This window comes from Bemisia tabaci, chromosome 2, assembly GCF_918797505.1.
Source record: "Bemisia tabaci chromosome 2, PGI_BMITA_v3".
NCBI lineage: Eukaryota > Metazoa > Arthropoda > Insecta > Hemiptera > Aleyrodidae > Bemisia > Bemisia tabaci.
The window spans coordinates 32,534,539-32,551,252 of NC_092794.1; the positions used below are offsets into that span (position 1 = coordinate 32,534,539).

A 16,714-nucleotide genomic window follows, 5' to 3' on the forward strand; every position below is an offset into this window, starting at 1 on the left:
TACTGTTGATTACACTCCTCAACAGAATGGAGTCGCAGAAAGGGTGAATCGCACGCTACTCGAAAAAGCCAGATGTATGCTGTTTGATGCAAATCTTCCAAAATCATATTGGGCAGAAGCAGTAAATCATGCTGCATTTCTCAAGAATCGATCTCCAAGCAGAGCAATTCCAGACCATACACCAGAAGAAATGTGGTCAGGTGAGCGCACAAATTTAGTGAATCTCAAAATTTTTGGCTGCAAAGCATATTGTCACTTACCCAAAGTTAAAAGAAACAAACTAGATGCTAAAAGTAAAATCATGATTTTTGTTGGTTTTTGCGAGAATAGTAAAGCCTATAGACTTATCGACCCGCAAAATCCTACAGTCTTTACAAAAGCTAGAGACGTCATATTTGATGAAACCTCATTTTTAAATAAAGATCCATCACTCAACTACAACAATGAACCGCAATTCTTTTCCAGCACATCTACAGATGATTCTCAAACACTCAGTGAACAAAATGATGTCGCATCTACAAGCAAACAGACACCACAATCTACAAAAGAATCTCAAACAAAGAATAAACCAATTACAAATGAATCAAAAATACAAATTGAACAAGTTACAAATTTGGCAGAAAATTCAAACAAAATGAAATCTACATCTTTTGAAGAAACTGCTGATCTCACAGAAGAAGATGAAGAAGATATCAGTTCATCAGAAAACAGCTCACATGAAGAATCGTACGAGTCTATCAATTCTGACCAAATCACAACCGTTAATTCAGAATTATTACCAGATTCTCAAGCTGTTCAACCGCAATTAACTTCAGAAACTGATGTCCAAGAATGCCCTACGCGACCTCACAATCTTCCTGCCTGGACTGCTGATTACAAAATTTGGCAAGCTTTAATTCATCCTAACAACCAAGAAATACCCGACACACCTAAACAAGCTCTAAAAGATCCTGAATGGAAACGAGCCATGGAAAAAGAACTACAATCCTTCGAAAACAACAATGCGTGGGAAATCGTAGATAAACCCCATGACCAAAAGCTTTTAGAGACTAAATGGGTTTTCAAAACTAAAATTAATCCAAGTGATCATCATCAAATAAACAAAGCAAGGCTAGTAATTAAAGGTTGTGCACAACGCTACGGTATAGACTATTTAGAAACGTTTTCACCTGTGGTAAGGCACTCTACACTAAGACTACTATTTGCTTTATCTGTACACTTCAATTTAAATTGTTATCATTTTGATGCCATGAATGCATTTCTCCACGGAGAACTAAATGAACAACTTTATGTGAAACCGCCAGAAGGTCTCATTCTTCCTGAAAACAAAGTGTTACGCCTCAAGAAAGCTGTTTACGGTCTAAAACAAGCACCTCGTTCTTGGAACTCACAAGTAAACTCAGTTCTCATCAATAGTAATTATCAACGCTCTAAACATGAACCGTGTGTCTATTATAAAAGACACGACAAAAAATTAACAATTATTGCAGTTTTTGTTGATGACTTCTTCACGTTTAGAAATGATCAGGAAGAAACTAAATTCTTGAAGAAAAAACTGTTCAAATCTTTCAACCTTAAAGACTTAGGAAAAATATCTAATTGTCTAGGTATGGCTGTCACTCAAAATGAAAAATCTAAAACAATTAAATTAAGTCATGAAAAGTACATTTTAGAATTACTCGAAAAATTCAACATGACCAACTGCAAACCAGTCTCCACTCCAATTATCAAAACACAATTTGATGATCTACCAGCCAATCCAAGTTTCGAAAAAACCTATCAGCAACTCATTGGCTCCTTATTGTATCTCTCCGTCACAAGTAGACCAGATATTTCTTATGCTGTTACCTTCCTTAGTCAATTCTCAAAACGGCCTAATCATCAACATTGGACCAGTGCCAAACGCATTCTTCGTTACCTAAAAGGTACTTCCAATCACTGCCTTACCTACAAAAAATCAAACAACAATCTGATGGGGTTTGCAGATTCAGATTGGGCCAACAACGATGAAAAAAGGAAATCCTTCTCTGGGAATGTCTTCATTTTCTCAAATGGTGCAGTATCCTGGGAATGTCACAAGCAACGCACTGTCGCTCTTTCTAGTACAGAGGCTGAATATCTGTCGCTCTCCGACGCCTCGAAAGAAGCAATCTACCTCAAAAATCTTCTTGAAGAATTAACCGGAATATCTGGACCGATCACACTCGACTGTGACAATCAAAGTACCCTGGCACTTGCAGAGAATCCAGTTCATCATAGGCGGACAAAACACATAGATGTACGTCACCATTACATTCGAGAACAAGTTGAAAACAAACAAATCATCCTCAATTACGTTCCTGATGAGCAAATGGTCGCAGATGTGTTAACAAAGCCAATTCCTAATCCAAAGTTGAAATTCTGTGCAAATGGCTTCGGTCTCAAAGTGTAAAATTCTAATAAAATTTTCCTTGAATATATTTGGCTTATAAGCAAAGTTCTATTTTTAAACGCGAATCTTTTAAATAATAAAAAAAAAAAAAAAAAAAAATTCAATTTACATCTTTTTAACTTTCGTGTTTAATTGTATTCATTGCCAGATTGAGGAGAAGTGTTTTTGTGTTAAATTTTTAGCAATCTGTCATTTCAATTTTTTCCTCAAATGAATTTCTTCCATTTTTTCACATTGCCAAATTGAGGAGAAGTGTTGAAGTGCAAGTTGGCAATGCAGTGTAAAATTGTTAAGTTGGTAGTACGGAGTACTAACCTAGTCGTGTGAGACTGCGTGCTGTAGCGTAGTCAGGTTTTCTTACATAATGTGATAACTAGAATAAATCACTGTTCGGTCATCTTAACTCTCTTCAATGCCTTCCTTTTTTACATATTATCCACTGCTTTAATTAAGCTACCTCAACATTTCTGAATATCTGGATACTCTCCAAGATATTAAGCGTGCTGATTTTTGGGCAGTTTTTGTCAGTTTCGGCTCAAAATTAATATCGTGCTCTTCCTTGCAAAAATATTTGGCAACAGCTGATTTGTCTATTTCTCTGTCGAGAGCATTTCCTCTATAATCGATCCCTTTTTGCCCAATGGTCCTCCAGGTCTGGCCCAATGTAGACTTTATCACAATCATTACATTGGATTTTATAATTCCCAGACTGTTGTTCATTTGTTATTCGGTCCTTAGAAAATGATTGGAATGTTTGTCTGATGTTGTTTCTATAAAAGGGTGCTGCTTTTAGGTTCCAGTTTTTGCAAAAACTAAGTATGGAAAAGAAAGAGAACAACAAAATCGATGGATTAATCATCTTAAGAAACAAAACATAATTATCACGAAAGCAGACAAAGGAAGCAAGATAGTTATTTTACATAAAGCTGATTACATTGAGAGAACTGAGTTAATGCTAGAACGCCCAAATATGCAAAAATCAGCAAGAACCCCCTAAATAAATGTGTGTCTGCAGTAAACAATACCTTAAATACCTTTATTATGTTTCTTTAATTTTCTCTCCCTGACGGTGTGCGTTTGTGCAACAGTACGAAGAGCTTTGGATTTAATTAATTTTGGTATGTCCCGTACTTATTAACTACCTTGTCTCTCCTAAGGCCTTGGTCAAAATCCTTTCAATGTCACTTAAAATAGCCTTATCAAAAATAAATCTTAACAATCCTCAAGTGCAGTGAAAAAGCTAACAAAACCTACAATTACAAGTAGATTTTAGAGATGGACACTTTCGCTACAGTAAATTAAATGATAAATCCTGCTATGTTTGCAAAATCATAGAGTTTGATTGGAATTTGGCTTGAATTAAAACAGCTATGAATTTTCGAGTGGAATAAAATTTCAATGACTTTTTCATAGAGAGAAATTTTGAAGCTATTTAATAGATCAAATGAGGACAAAAAAAAATAAAGAGAGCTTAAAGGGAAATATTTGTCAAAGGCGCAGAGAACGTCCTTACATGGCGTAGAGGATACCTAGCCCAGAGGATGAGTAGATACCCAGCAAGACAGCTTGGAGCGGCCTGACAAGTCACTTGTCATGCCACACAGTGGATCAAGTCAATGGTAAAGGTCGGACATACGCGATTTCGGCCGATCCCATGTCTGGGGGCTGAAGAGTGATCCTTATGGGTTATATTTAAAGGATATGGCACTAGTTTGGGCCAAATCATTTCCATTTATGCGCCACATCCCACCAAACATGGGTACATGCAAATTCCTAATTTCAGCTGAGTTACATGTAATTTTTTCCACCTCATCTGGTCCATCACAACTTCCGCAAATGTAAAAATCAACGATTGATTGATAATATGCAGAGTTTGGAGAACATATTTCTCTATTATAAATATCTTTTATATTTTTTTTCACGATCTTAACGACTGTTCAAAGGCACCTATCTCCAAAAAACTGAGAAAGAAGTTTAAGTAAAAATTCAGTTAGTTGTCTCGACGAGTCTCAAGCTCTCTTTTCTATGAGGACATTTGTAGGACCCTTGAGTATGATAATCCAGAAAAATCAGCTGTCAAAATCTGCCAATGTGGCGGAGACATCACTTTTAGTGTATTTTCTGAAGGAAATACACTATTGCATTCTCCCATGATGTCGGACCCAGACCTGAGACATTGTGAAGAGCACCGATCACGGGTCGTAGATCACGAAAATATATGCTATTCAAATTCATGTGTATATATATATGTATGTATGTATGTATGTATATATGTATGTATATATGTATGTATTTCCGCCTTTTGAAGATTTTTCGATTTTTGAGTGGTTATATCTTTCTTACGTTGATAGATATTTTGACCAATTTTTTTGCATTTTGTAGAGACTCATTAGGACTACTATTCTGCGAAAAAAAATTGAAATTTGAGGCGATAGATTTTGAGGGGTGGGGCTCGAAAGTGGGGGGAGGTGAAATCTTGTCCACTCGATAACTCGAGCGAAAATGAATATTTTGAGCTGAAATTTTTACGGGTGGTAGTTCTCCCCTAGGACTGGTTTGGTATTGAATTTGAGCTAAATCGGCCAAGCCGTTTAAAAATGGCGAGCTTTGAAAGTTTTAGGCGAGGGGTGCGCGGCATGAGGGGAGCCGGCCGGAGCAGGGCCGCACAGTGGGTCGGGGGAGAAAGTTTTTGGACAAGCTGATCGTCGCACAGTGGGTCAGGGGAGAGAAGTTTTTGGACAAACTTTTCGTCGCACAGTGGGTCAGGGGAAGGAAGATTCTGGACAAATTGTTCGTCGCACAGTGGGTCAGGTTAAATGATCTGTTCTTGAACAAAATCTCACCATTTAACCGTCACAACCTTTCGCAGCGCGTTCGCTGGCAACGTACGCAACTACTATTTTGTGCTATTGCTTTCTGGTGACTGCCGGTGGGTATGTTGCTGCCGGACCGCCTCCACGTAGGCAATTTCTCGTACATCGTCCGTCCGCAACTCTCGCCTCTGGTCAATCAGCGCAGTAGTGGGATTCCCGCTCGCCGCGCACTCTCGCGAAAAGGTACGCAACTTCTTGCTCACAACGTGCTCACCTGCTCACAACTCAACTTCTGTTTCAATTCTTAATTCATTCCCTTACAGATTGATCCCCCCCCCCCCTTCGGAAAATACACTCTTCCCGCGGTGGACGCGCGGGTCGCTTAAGAAGACAGAACAACTGGAATGGACACTCAAACTAAAAAGCGCGCGCGAAGCGCGCGTCCTGGGGGGGCTTGGGGGGGCGAAGCCCCCCCAAAAAACCGGCGCGGAGCGAAGCGGAGAGCCGGTTTTTTTCTCTTGAATTTTGCAGTTGCTTGCTACCCTTTCTTCATGAATACGTCGTCGCTGCTTTGAGTCAGGCGGCCTTATCTGCGATTTCACTGATTGATGGCTCTTTTATGGAGCCTGGTGAATATTTTCCATTTTTTTCTTACCCCCCCCCCCCTCCCTTCTCCCTTTCATAATGCGCTTTATTGGCACTCATCTCAAAAATACTGATGAGTTCGGCGAAAATTAAATAGAGAAAATCCTGATAATTACGGAATGTCCTATGCGCAGCGTGCTATGTTCGACCTCTCCCATTGACTCGCTCCATTGTGTGCTGTGTTAACGCACCCTTGCGAATTTTATTTTTTAGGTTAGTCTTAGTTGAATGGATAAACATCACAATAAAGAAATTGTTGATATGTATAATCAATGATTCAATCATGTTCGTGCCATAATATTATGCTTGAGCTAATTTTGTCCTAAAAAGGAACCGCTAAAGATGGAATCTGCCGGAATGCTTAAGTTCGTGAGCACCATATTAGCTTCCGACAAAGATCTAGTGTTGGTTTCTCAATTGAACACGGCTTGGTTGATTCACGATATGTATGTCTGATTAGCAGTCTAATTTTCCTGAATACATACAGAGTAATTTTGAAAATAATACATTTGAAATAATAGGTTTCACCTGACTCAAGGCACTTGCTGAGTTTGTATTGCTAATACCCAGGAGTTTTCTGTCTTCTTCAGCGGTGGACTCAAATGACAATTTGACAAATTCCTCGTTTTTGCCCCATAGCCCCCCCTAAAAAAAATTGATGTACCTTACAGATACTTGAACTTGAAGGACATTAGAACATTATAAGCACGGTCGTCTCTGTGAATTTAAGTGATTACTTGCCAATAAATGTTTGCACGCCCAAAAGTTACAGTTTAACGTAGGTTAGCGCTAAAGGCCCCTCTCCAATTTGGAGATGTGCCACTGCGAAAACCGCAGAGCAAGTTTTTTTCGTACCACTTGGCGACAATGCCAGACAACAGCGCTCCAACAGAGCATTTGTTTGTATTTTCCCCCTTAAAGTTCCCTGTAAGTCTTTGTGGACAGAGCTTTCAGCTCCTCTTGCGTTGTGCTCCCTTTTATTTCTCCATAACTTGATTTCGGGCCTGATGGTAGTTCTGCATGACAGATTCTTATCCCCCCCCCCCCCACGTTTTTAGTAAGCCCTTCTGGCACTAATCATGTATTGGTTTTCCTGGGTTTGAGTGCCAGTACTGAGTAGTTTTTCTTACCTCAATCTTTAGCCTTCTCTAATTTATATTGTGAATCCCCCTTATCTCAGAAATCCTTTAGGTGTGCTGTATTTCGATGTGCTTATGTGATCATTTTGTAGCCAAGTTGTAGTGGTTACTGGAATGGTGGTGTCTCGACCAGAAGTTGGTAAACGGCGATTGTTGCCAAATTTATTCTACCTTTTTGACCCCAGTTGATGATATGTTTTCTTGTGTTTTTAGAAAGAGCCTTCAGCTCAAATCTGTGATTAAACCAAGTGTTTCAATTTATATTCCATGCAAGCCATTTTGAAATGAGCTAATTGTGTTTTTAATAAGAGCCTTCAGCTCAAATCTGTGATTAAACCTTGTGCCTTAATTTATATTCTATGCAAGCCATATTGAGATTTAAGCTATTTGCATATTGCCTGTGTATTTCCGTGGTTTACTTAAATGGCTTATGTGTGTTGTTGTCCTTCAGGCCTAAACATTAGAAAAAGCATTTTGCATACTGAGATGCCCACAATTTTTACTACATATATGAATCATTTCCCAGGGTCCCCGGTTTCCCTTAGGAAATCCGAGTTGCAGAATGGAAGCCCAGTCGTGAACTGGCATGTTGCTGTCTGTTGGTAAACCAACCGAGAACTAGAGCGTAGTTGGATTTTGGAGGGTCACCACCTACAAGGCTTCTCTACACCTTCTTCTCCATCCAGCTATGCTGCACCTTCTGTGAGATCGTTTTGTATTTGCTTCTTGTTAGGTAATGACAACTTAATTGCCATACCCCTAAGGTTCCCGGCTTTTCCAAAATCCCAGCTCTCTCGACCCAGCAAGTTTTATCTCTATTTTTAACTCCAAAGTGGCTCTAAGTGTTTTGTTATTTTGTGGCCGTTGAGTTCCCGGCCAATCTGTCACTAATTATGCAGACCCTTTAGTTCATTATGTAGCTTTCTAAATTTAGGAACTCCAGTTAGCCGATTTGTGTTGTTTCTGCAATATCACTTTCTGCTAACGCAGCGACAGAACAGATCGTCTATCTACTAACCCCTTTTTTTATCTCTCTCTCATGAGTTTTATTTAGTACCTGAAGTTATGTGTTTTCTGTGATTCCTGTGATCTTTAAGACTGAATATAAATATTGTATTTTGATTGTTATTCGAGACTCATTATTATGTCTTCACTTGCCTGCCCTAGTCATTTGAGAATTATTTTAGCGGCCTTTCTCTCTCTCTCTCCCCCCTCTCTCCCTCCCCCCTCTCACACACACTCTCTCTCTCTCTCTCTCCCCTGACGGAGTTCGAATCATTGTCGGGACTTCAACTACGTACCATCATTGTCGGGACTTCGGAGTTAACAACGGTTACGGGTAGCCCCGGGTTGGCATTTACGAGGAGTGTTGTCCGTTTTTCGACTCTCTCCAGAAAAGTTGTACTTTCTCGCATGAAACACTATCGGGACCGTCCCGATATTGATAGAAATAAGACGATGTCCCGACTTTGGCGGTCCCAAGACGACAAAAATTTCTCTCTTTTCCATACACCGCTGCCAAGCCGATTACCTGTCACTGCTTCGAGGTCACCCATTGCAAAGGCGTCCAAACTCAATCCCCTAATTTGTCACGCCTTTTTCGCACGCTGTCCTTTCTCCTTTTAGATTTTCCGATCTCTTTATAAAACCGGAATTGCCCACTCATCCGGGAACTACTTATTTTCGTCCCATCTTGTGGTCAGCGTTGTCACGCAGCGCAGGCAGCTTCATTTGGTGTATTTAATCCGTTTGCACCCCTCGCCCCATCTCCACCCACCGCGCTGGATTCCGTTCACACAGCCGCACTGCAATAAATATAATCTCGTTGCCTTGATGTGCTTTTCTTGAATTAAATAGCTTCTTATTTCTTTATAAGTATTATTTGCCTTGATTCCATTCTTATATGAATATCAAATTCAAACGCGCGCATCTTTCAAATACCACGTATTAATGAGGAATTAATAGATTCATATTTTTCTTATCTCCTCAACGATTTAATACTGTAACAACTATTTTTCTTTAGTTGCTCAGTATGTAATTTTATGTTTTTGCTTAAACCATTCGTGAAGGGTGCATCTGGTTCGAATAAATTTAAAAAAAATAAATTAATCGAAAATTATAATTCCCTTTTGAAAAAAATTTTTTGTTGATAAAATGGAACGGATAAATAATTTTTTTAAAGAGAAATAAGATCAATTGAAAATTTCGTCGGTAAAAGATTATACGTGTGCTTATATTCTTTTTGGGGAGACCGCATTCTCCAAATGATTGTGTCCAAATGGTTTGAAAAATAAAAATAAAAAAAATAAAAAATAAAAAAAAGTCTCGTACGTTCTTGTAGATTTTGAGGGAAATAGAGCCCCTCGTATGATATCAGTGATTTGCGGCGTAGCTACCCTAGGGTGCGTCAAAAAAAATAAAAGTCTGAAATGTTGCGCTCCCCAGGCGGCAATCGATGACGTTTGGTAAAAAAACGTTTTTGCCAAATTTTGGGCTAATTTCAAGCATTTTAAATGGTGCCAAAGGTCAATTTTGTGGTGAAATTCTGGTTTTTAGACTTAGACCACGATTTTATACAAAAAACCCAATTTTACGCTGAAATCGTGCGTTTACGGGCAAAATGCCACATAACTCAAGTTGTAGAGGATGAAATTTCACTCTAGAAAAATGTCCTTTCAAACAAAAAAAATCAAATCTGACAGGCAAAACGCACTTCGGTATTTTATTTTTTGGTCCTCAGAATTTCTGAGGCCTTACAAAGCACCGCTATTAAAGACTCAATCCTTACCAAATTGAATCGAAAATGGGTATAAATGAACTGTAGGTAAGTGCTAAGGATACACATGTCATCAGAACATCCTCTGTTTTAAAAAAACGTCCCATTTTTTTACGCATTTCTCAAAAAAGTATACGACCCGAAAAGCAGGATACTGAAAAATATGACCCTGAAAGATACTAAAACTTTACAGGCCGTGCAAGCATTATGTAAGCCACAGGGGGAGGGGGGGGGGGGGGTCGAGCCCAGATGTAAGCCTTTCACTTGGAAAAAAAAGAGAATATTCTCCCATAAAAGTCAATTTTGTGGCTATTTTTCAGTTATCTACGTTATCTTTGGAGAAAATTAATTGGAAGGAGGAAGAGTCAAGTTATGCTCATGTAATTCAAAAGGGCGCGGATGGGTTGGCTCACTGATGGCCTTAAGGGGAGGGGGTGGGGTTAAGTTGAACAAAATGGCTTACTTAATACTTAAATGGACTCTAAAGTATTGACAGACGTAAGAGTAAATTGACTTTAGATCAGAGTACCCACTTTAGATGAAAAATAAAACACATCATCGCTCTCATGGTATGAGAAGATTAAAATAACGTTACAGTAGGTTGCCGAAATTCACTTTTTTTCAGAAAAGTGGACTTCATTTGGACGTATTTCTGCCAAACGAAACTACATGCATTACGACATGAGTCCTGAGACCCGTAAGAATATGTGCATAACCGGGCTCACGTCATAATGCACATAGTTCCGTTTGATAGAAATAGTCCATTTATTTCTCTTAAACTGATGTTGTTTTATTATTTTCAGTAGTCCTCAATTATGTTTTTACGTGGTTGACTGCAGATATTCGGTACGTTCATTTTTTTGCATAATTTTTAAACATACTAAAGTGGGTATATTTCAACAAAACTTAGGGGGAATTTTCCTCCGCAGCATATCGAAGAGGAGCGGCACATGAAAGAAAAAGTTATCGTGTACTTCAATGTATAATATATTGCGTTCGAAAAAAAGGATATCCAGTAAGTAATAGTGCAGAACAAATTTTTGGACACAATTTTTGAGTTAGGTGCCTGCAACAAAAATGTCTTCCTTGCTGAGGGATACTTTTTCAAATTCTCTGTGACAGTAAGGAGTAGAAATTGCTTTTGGTCTTCCTTCGATGTTATTGCATTGTTGAAAGCCGTCATTAATGCCACCGATCTCTCGGCGGCATCATTGACGACTTTCATACTCTTTACGATTATACAAGCTGCATTATAATTTTCGAGCTGACTCCATTCGGAAGGATGGGAGTTGAGGAAATCCTTAGGGATATTCAGTAGATTAAAAAAATTGTGCGTGTTGGAAGTTACGAAATTTTCCAATGAGATGTTTTTCTTCCTTCTCAATAAGTTAATGTCAAGCAATGCTTTCCTTGGAGGACTAGTTGTTGAGCTCTCTTTTTCCATGGCCTTCACCATGCGAATTTTTGTTTTGAAGGGGACCCGCTCATCAAAAAATGCAAAAGCTACTAATTCTTCGGACAGATACCATAGATGATTGAGTAACTTTTCTAAAGCAGCTGTAGAAATAGGAAGGTTTATTTTTTCATAAGCCAAAAGACTCGATAACAAATCACAGTCATTTTTTGGCGCCATTACCCCCGACGGCGATTGGAACCAATACTTTACGTATATACAAACAATGAAAGTGCAAATGTCTTTAATATGACCTAACAGTTCTTTGGACATAGTTAATTGTTTCTGAAACATATACATTTTTAAAATATATAAAGCCTTCGCCATCCAGCGGGCATTTGATACTGCTCCAGGTCTTCTGAATCGTACTCCTCTCTCTGGTGTTGCTCCGCAAAATATGATCACAAGTTCTAGAAGCTCTCTGTAATCTTCTCTATGTTTATGTTTCTAGAAACAAACAATACAAAACAGCATCGATGAATTTGTTATTAAGAATACAGGCCCTCAGCATTACACGTGCGCACAGATGCCTGCACGTAAATACTTAACAAAAAGAGAGAAAATTATGTGTGTTAAACTATGGTTGAACCGATGAAACTTGACGCACGACTCGTGATTTGCTACTTCCTACAATTAAAATTAAAGAGGAAGATGTTTTCTGAGTAAAAAAAATGACGTCATCAAAAGCAACGGGTAAATATTGAACTTGATTGATCGAGATACAAGGTCACTTACGTCAATAACGATCTTTAAACTTTAAAAATTAAAAAACTTGGCCAAAAGAAGAAAAAATGTTAATGTATTTTAGTGAAAACTCACCGAAAGTTGCTCGAAACAGAAGTTTAAAAGTTCTGTCTTGATAGGCTGCACATTTTCAAGAATGTCAGGGTCGTCTAGGGCCGTCGTATAGGTGCTTGGATTGATATCCTCCCACTTGTCACGGAAGTTGGTAAAAATAGGATTTTCAGGTTGGTTCCTCTTGCCTATGCGAGAAGTGACTGCAGCATCGAGAAGGAGTTCAGAAACATGATGACGACAAGCACAATATAAGAGACGTTTACCTAAGATTCGCTCCGTACAGACACAAGAACCACTTTTAACTCCAGTGTTTGAGGACGTGGTATCAAAGCATATAGATTTGACTTGCTCCTCTATATTCCACTCCCGAACAGTTTGGCAAATTGCCTCAGCTATAAAGATACCTTTGCCAGAGGGCAATGCAGGTACACTTAAAAGTTGATCAATGTTGTGACCTGTGACTAAAATTGGTAATCGGTCAACCTTTTTCTTACCACCCATCAATGGAGGTAAAAGTTTGCCATCTACATGTATTGTGAGAGGCACGTCAGGATTAAAGCTCTTTTGAATTCGTTGAGCAGAATTTTTTCTTAGCTCAGCTCTTCTTCGTCTCACAGATGCCTCGCTAACGGTTAGAGTCTTCACATCAACACCCATTGATTTAGCGGTTTTTGCGATGAGAAAAGTGGCGTTTCGATTGGAGGTTCTCGTGCGATCTAAAGTTAAACTCAATTCCTCGTCTAATATTTGCAACCGCTTTCTCTTGGGCGATTGTAACTTAGACTCAAAAACACTTCCTTGAGATGACGGTTTAGAATCTTGTGAAGACGATCCTGACAATATAATTTTTTCAGAGAGTCTCTTAGCATATGCTTCGGCTTTTTGCTTTTGTCTTTCTTCCCGAAGGGTACGCTTCTTTTTTTTCATCTGCTTCCGTGCAGCTTCAAGTTCATTTGACGCAAGATATCTTCTATCAGCATATCCTTCACCTGGTAATTCTTCCTGTAACACTTGTTTATCCACCTTTTTTTCCTTTTTTTGCGAGTTTTGATTTTCCCTTCTAGCTTTTTCTTTTTCAGACAGCAAATGTGGCCTGTCCTCTACGCTCATACACGCTAAAGCATCAAAACTGTCAATTTCAAATAAATGGTGTAAACTGTTCGTAAAAGCTGCTTCATACTTCAACGCATTTTTCATATTTACGATTCGTTGAATATTCCTGTATTCTTGGTACAGCTGTATCACTTTTTTTTTGCACTTGTCCTTTCTTAATGTGGGACTTCGAGCCTTAACCCAAAAAGGTATCACTCTGTCAATGACATTTTCCACACTTTGTGACAGATATTGTTTTTTAACATTAAGTTCGTACAGTAAATTACTGAGCACTTGCCCTCTAGACGGATACTTTTCGGCAGTAATTTCCGATTTCGGCTCTAAAAGCTTCGCATACTTCTTTATTCGCATCTTTAATCGCACTATTCCGCAATCCGATATCTAAATTTAAAACTGCACGTTCACTGTGTAATGATCTTTAAATTGCTTGCTGCATCTTAATTTGCACTCTATTGCCACTTCTCGATCAAATAAAGAAACTCACACACTATTGCGCGAAAGAGAACGTCAGCGACACCAAGACTGAGGGCACAAAATATCGGAGGGGTACTGAAGGTGCCTAGCTGTTCACCCGTCTGCGGTTTCAAGGTGTTATACGTAAGAACAGTTGATTGGCCGCTCAGGCGACTGGCGGGGAAAGTGGTGGGGATAGCTTCATCTTCGTTGACCTTGAAGTCGAAAAATATTCTCCCGCCCCGCTGGTGTGTTTAAAACTCCTCGAGACTAGGCATGTATGCAACTGGTCAGACATTCGCGCGGCGCACCGCGGCGGAAGGATTGCGCTGCAGTTATAGTGACTTGGACAGACGGTTTTCATCTCCACCATTTCGTCCACTTCTTCTCCTTCTTACTAAAATGTTCGATTTTTCATTTGAAGAAAATTGACTCGAACCTCTATTAGTATCTTAACTTACCAACTATGTCGAAGGCAATAATTTCAGTATCCTGCTTTTCGGGTCGTATACTTTTTTGAGAAATGCGTAAAAAATGGGACGTTTTTTTAAAACTGAGGATGTTCTGATGACATGTGTATCCTTAGCACTTACCTACAGTTCATTTATACCCATTTTCGATTCAATTTGGTAAGGATTGAGTCTTTAATAGCGGTGCTTTGTAAGGCCTCAGAAATTCTGAGGACCAAAAAATAAAATACCGAAGTGCGTTTTGCCTGTCAGATTTGATTTTTTTTGTTTGAAAGGACATTTTTCTAGAGTGAAATTTCATCCTCTACAACTTGAGTTATGTGGCATTTTGCCCGTAAACGCACGATTTCAGCGTAAAATCGGGTTTTTTGTATAAAATCGTGGTCTAAGTCTAAAAACCAGAATTTCACCACAAAATTGACCTTTGGCACCATTTAAAATGCTTGAAATTAGCCCAAAATTTGGCAAAAACGTTTTTTTACCAAACGTCATCGATTGCCGCCTGGGGAGCGCAACATTTCAGACTTTCATTTTTTTTGACGCACCCTAAGCTACCCTCACCGGTTATACAACGATCACTACTTATTTCTTACATTTGTCAACGAATTAATTAGTTTTACTTAGTTTCGCAGAAAGCGTTTGAATAAGTAAGTTTTCAAGTCCTGGCAAGAGTTCCTACTTCAGTTGGAGAGACAATCGTCTTGCCACCGTCGTTATCGGAACTTCCTAAAAATTGTGAATGTGACGAAAATTGTTCAAGTTAGGATCTAGCTGAACATGTATTTGGATAGAGCTGGAGGATACTCATCAGCTGAAAAGCTAATTTCCTTGGATTTCGATACTTTACGTATGGATTTTGCTTGAAAACATTGATTTCAGTCGATGCTGGTCACCGTTGCATTGCTGTCAGCTTTTCTGACCTTTAAAAGCAGCTCTACAATCCACAAGGATCCTCTAGATCCGCATATATTGCAAGTGCGTCCTCCATGCCGCGTGCTTAGGGCTGTCTCGGAATGACGTCAGGCTTTTTTCCGCGATTTTTTTTACCCATCCCCATTTACTCACCTAGATTTCAAGTCAAGTATATTTCAGTCAGTGTTGAACCCCAACCCTTTTTAAAAATTTTTGTCAGGTTTGGGCCAACCTCCCCCTCCCCCATATTACTGTCAGGAGGTTTGGGATCTCCCATCGTCTACGGACCGCACTGTCGGGACCTCGCACGGTTCGTGACAATGTTTTGCGGCAATAACCATGTGTGAAACGCCGAAATACAGAAAAATTAGGCTTTAGGTAAACGACGATACTTTACCTAGATCTGAAATAAGGTTTAGTTCCATCCTTACTTGTACAATTTTTGCAAATTCAAAATTTTAAAGAAGTCCCGATAACGATAGTAGCTAGATGATTGTCTCTCCAATTGAAGCACCTGAATCATTGTCGAAATTTAAAAACTTTTTTATTCGATCGCTAGCTATGAGACTGATTTGACCTTATTACAAAGATGACAGACGCAAGAAACAAGTATAGCGCGTTAAGTTATTGGCGGGTTATATTGTTCATTCATTCAAACTGCAGCTCCTTTCGTCTCTTCATAAGATCCCCGATGACTTGCGCCTCCACCCAAATTTATAATCAGGGAATCTACATGACTAGTTGCCACTCCGTTCCAACTTACAATTAGACATTATATGCGGATATGTTTTTAGGTCCAGTTACACGATCAAATTGAGCCATCAAATTGATCGTGTAACTGGACCTTGTCATAATTAATCCCCTCGAACCTGCCACCCAGGGCCCCTCACATAGGGGGTTGGGGAGTGGAGGGTGTTGCCAGGACTCCAGCCCCGAGGCCCAGCAGGATCTCTTGGAAGCATAAAAGTTCGGAATAATAAAAATTAGAAAACTGTCTGTTTTTCGGAATACCCGCTGAAAACTCTGAAGCAAAATATGACTCAGTACATCTGCGAACGCATGATTTTACTTTCGACCGTAGGATAAGTCAGTTGGACGTAATTATGCATGGTAAACGTACTTATCTGTTGAAGTAAATTAAATCACCAGGAACTATAAGAGGGCCCACGAACGATAATCCCTGAAAAGTCGGGCGTATAAACGTATGGACCATGTAAATGACAACGCTGCGAGGTCAAGCTTGCACATCGACGAGACCGGGTATTGTGAACGCGAAAAGTTATTGTATGCAAACTGCTGCTATTCTACCCCTATCTTCAGGTCAAAATTCTTCATAGGAAGCCCTTTCGTAAAAGATCAAATTCTTGTAATTTTGCCCCAATCTCTTCGTTCATTACATGGTAGGATTACTCGTAAAATTCTGAGCTAAATCATACATAATTGCAATATACAATTTTTATTTTTTCCTTCCTTTTTCTTTTTGAAGCGAAGTCCAATTTTTATTTAAAACATCGTATCTCGAACTGTAACTTTGCTGCTATTTGACCGATTTTTATAAACGAGGCCTCTTTTTACTCATGTTGTAAAGGAGAGTAAGGAAACACTTGCTAAAAAAATGTTACACAACTTTCAACAAATTTTGGTTTTTTCTAGCGGGAGGGTGAAATTGGAAATTACGCGTAAGTAATTAGGGTTCGATTGTGGCTCGGCT

General features: G+C 39.2%; 2 protein-coding genes across 3 annotated transcripts in view; both read right to left on the reverse strand.

Moving 5' to 3' along the window:
- Window positions 1–16,714, reverse strand: part of LOC109032790 (WD and tetratricopeptide repeats protein 1) — a 108,470-nt gene that overhangs the window by 31,450 nt on the left and 60,306 nt on the right. The gene's annotated exons all lie outside the window — the stretch shown is intronic.
- On the reverse strand, window positions 8,662–14,985 carry LOC140224058 (uncharacterized). The gene is made up of 2 exons (XM_072297166.1): window positions 12,077–14,985; window positions 8,662–11,704 (listed from the first exon to the last, which is right to left on the reverse strand). Exons 1-2 carry the CDS (start codon window positions 13,517–13,519, stop codon window positions 10,685–10,687), a joined length of 2,463 nt encoding a protein of 820 aa, XP_072153267.1. The 5' UTR covers window positions 13,520–14,985; the 3' UTR covers window positions 8,662–10,684.

Coding starts and splice junctions, on each gene's coding strand:
- LOC140224058 (XM_072297166.1), bottom strand. CDS start 13,519: ATGCGAATAAAGAAGTATGCGAAGCTTTTAGAGCCGAAATCGGAAATT. Junction 11,705..12,076: donor TCTGTTTCGAGCAACTTTCG/GTGAGTTTTCAC, acceptor GTTTGTTTCTAG/AAACATAAACATAGAGAAGA.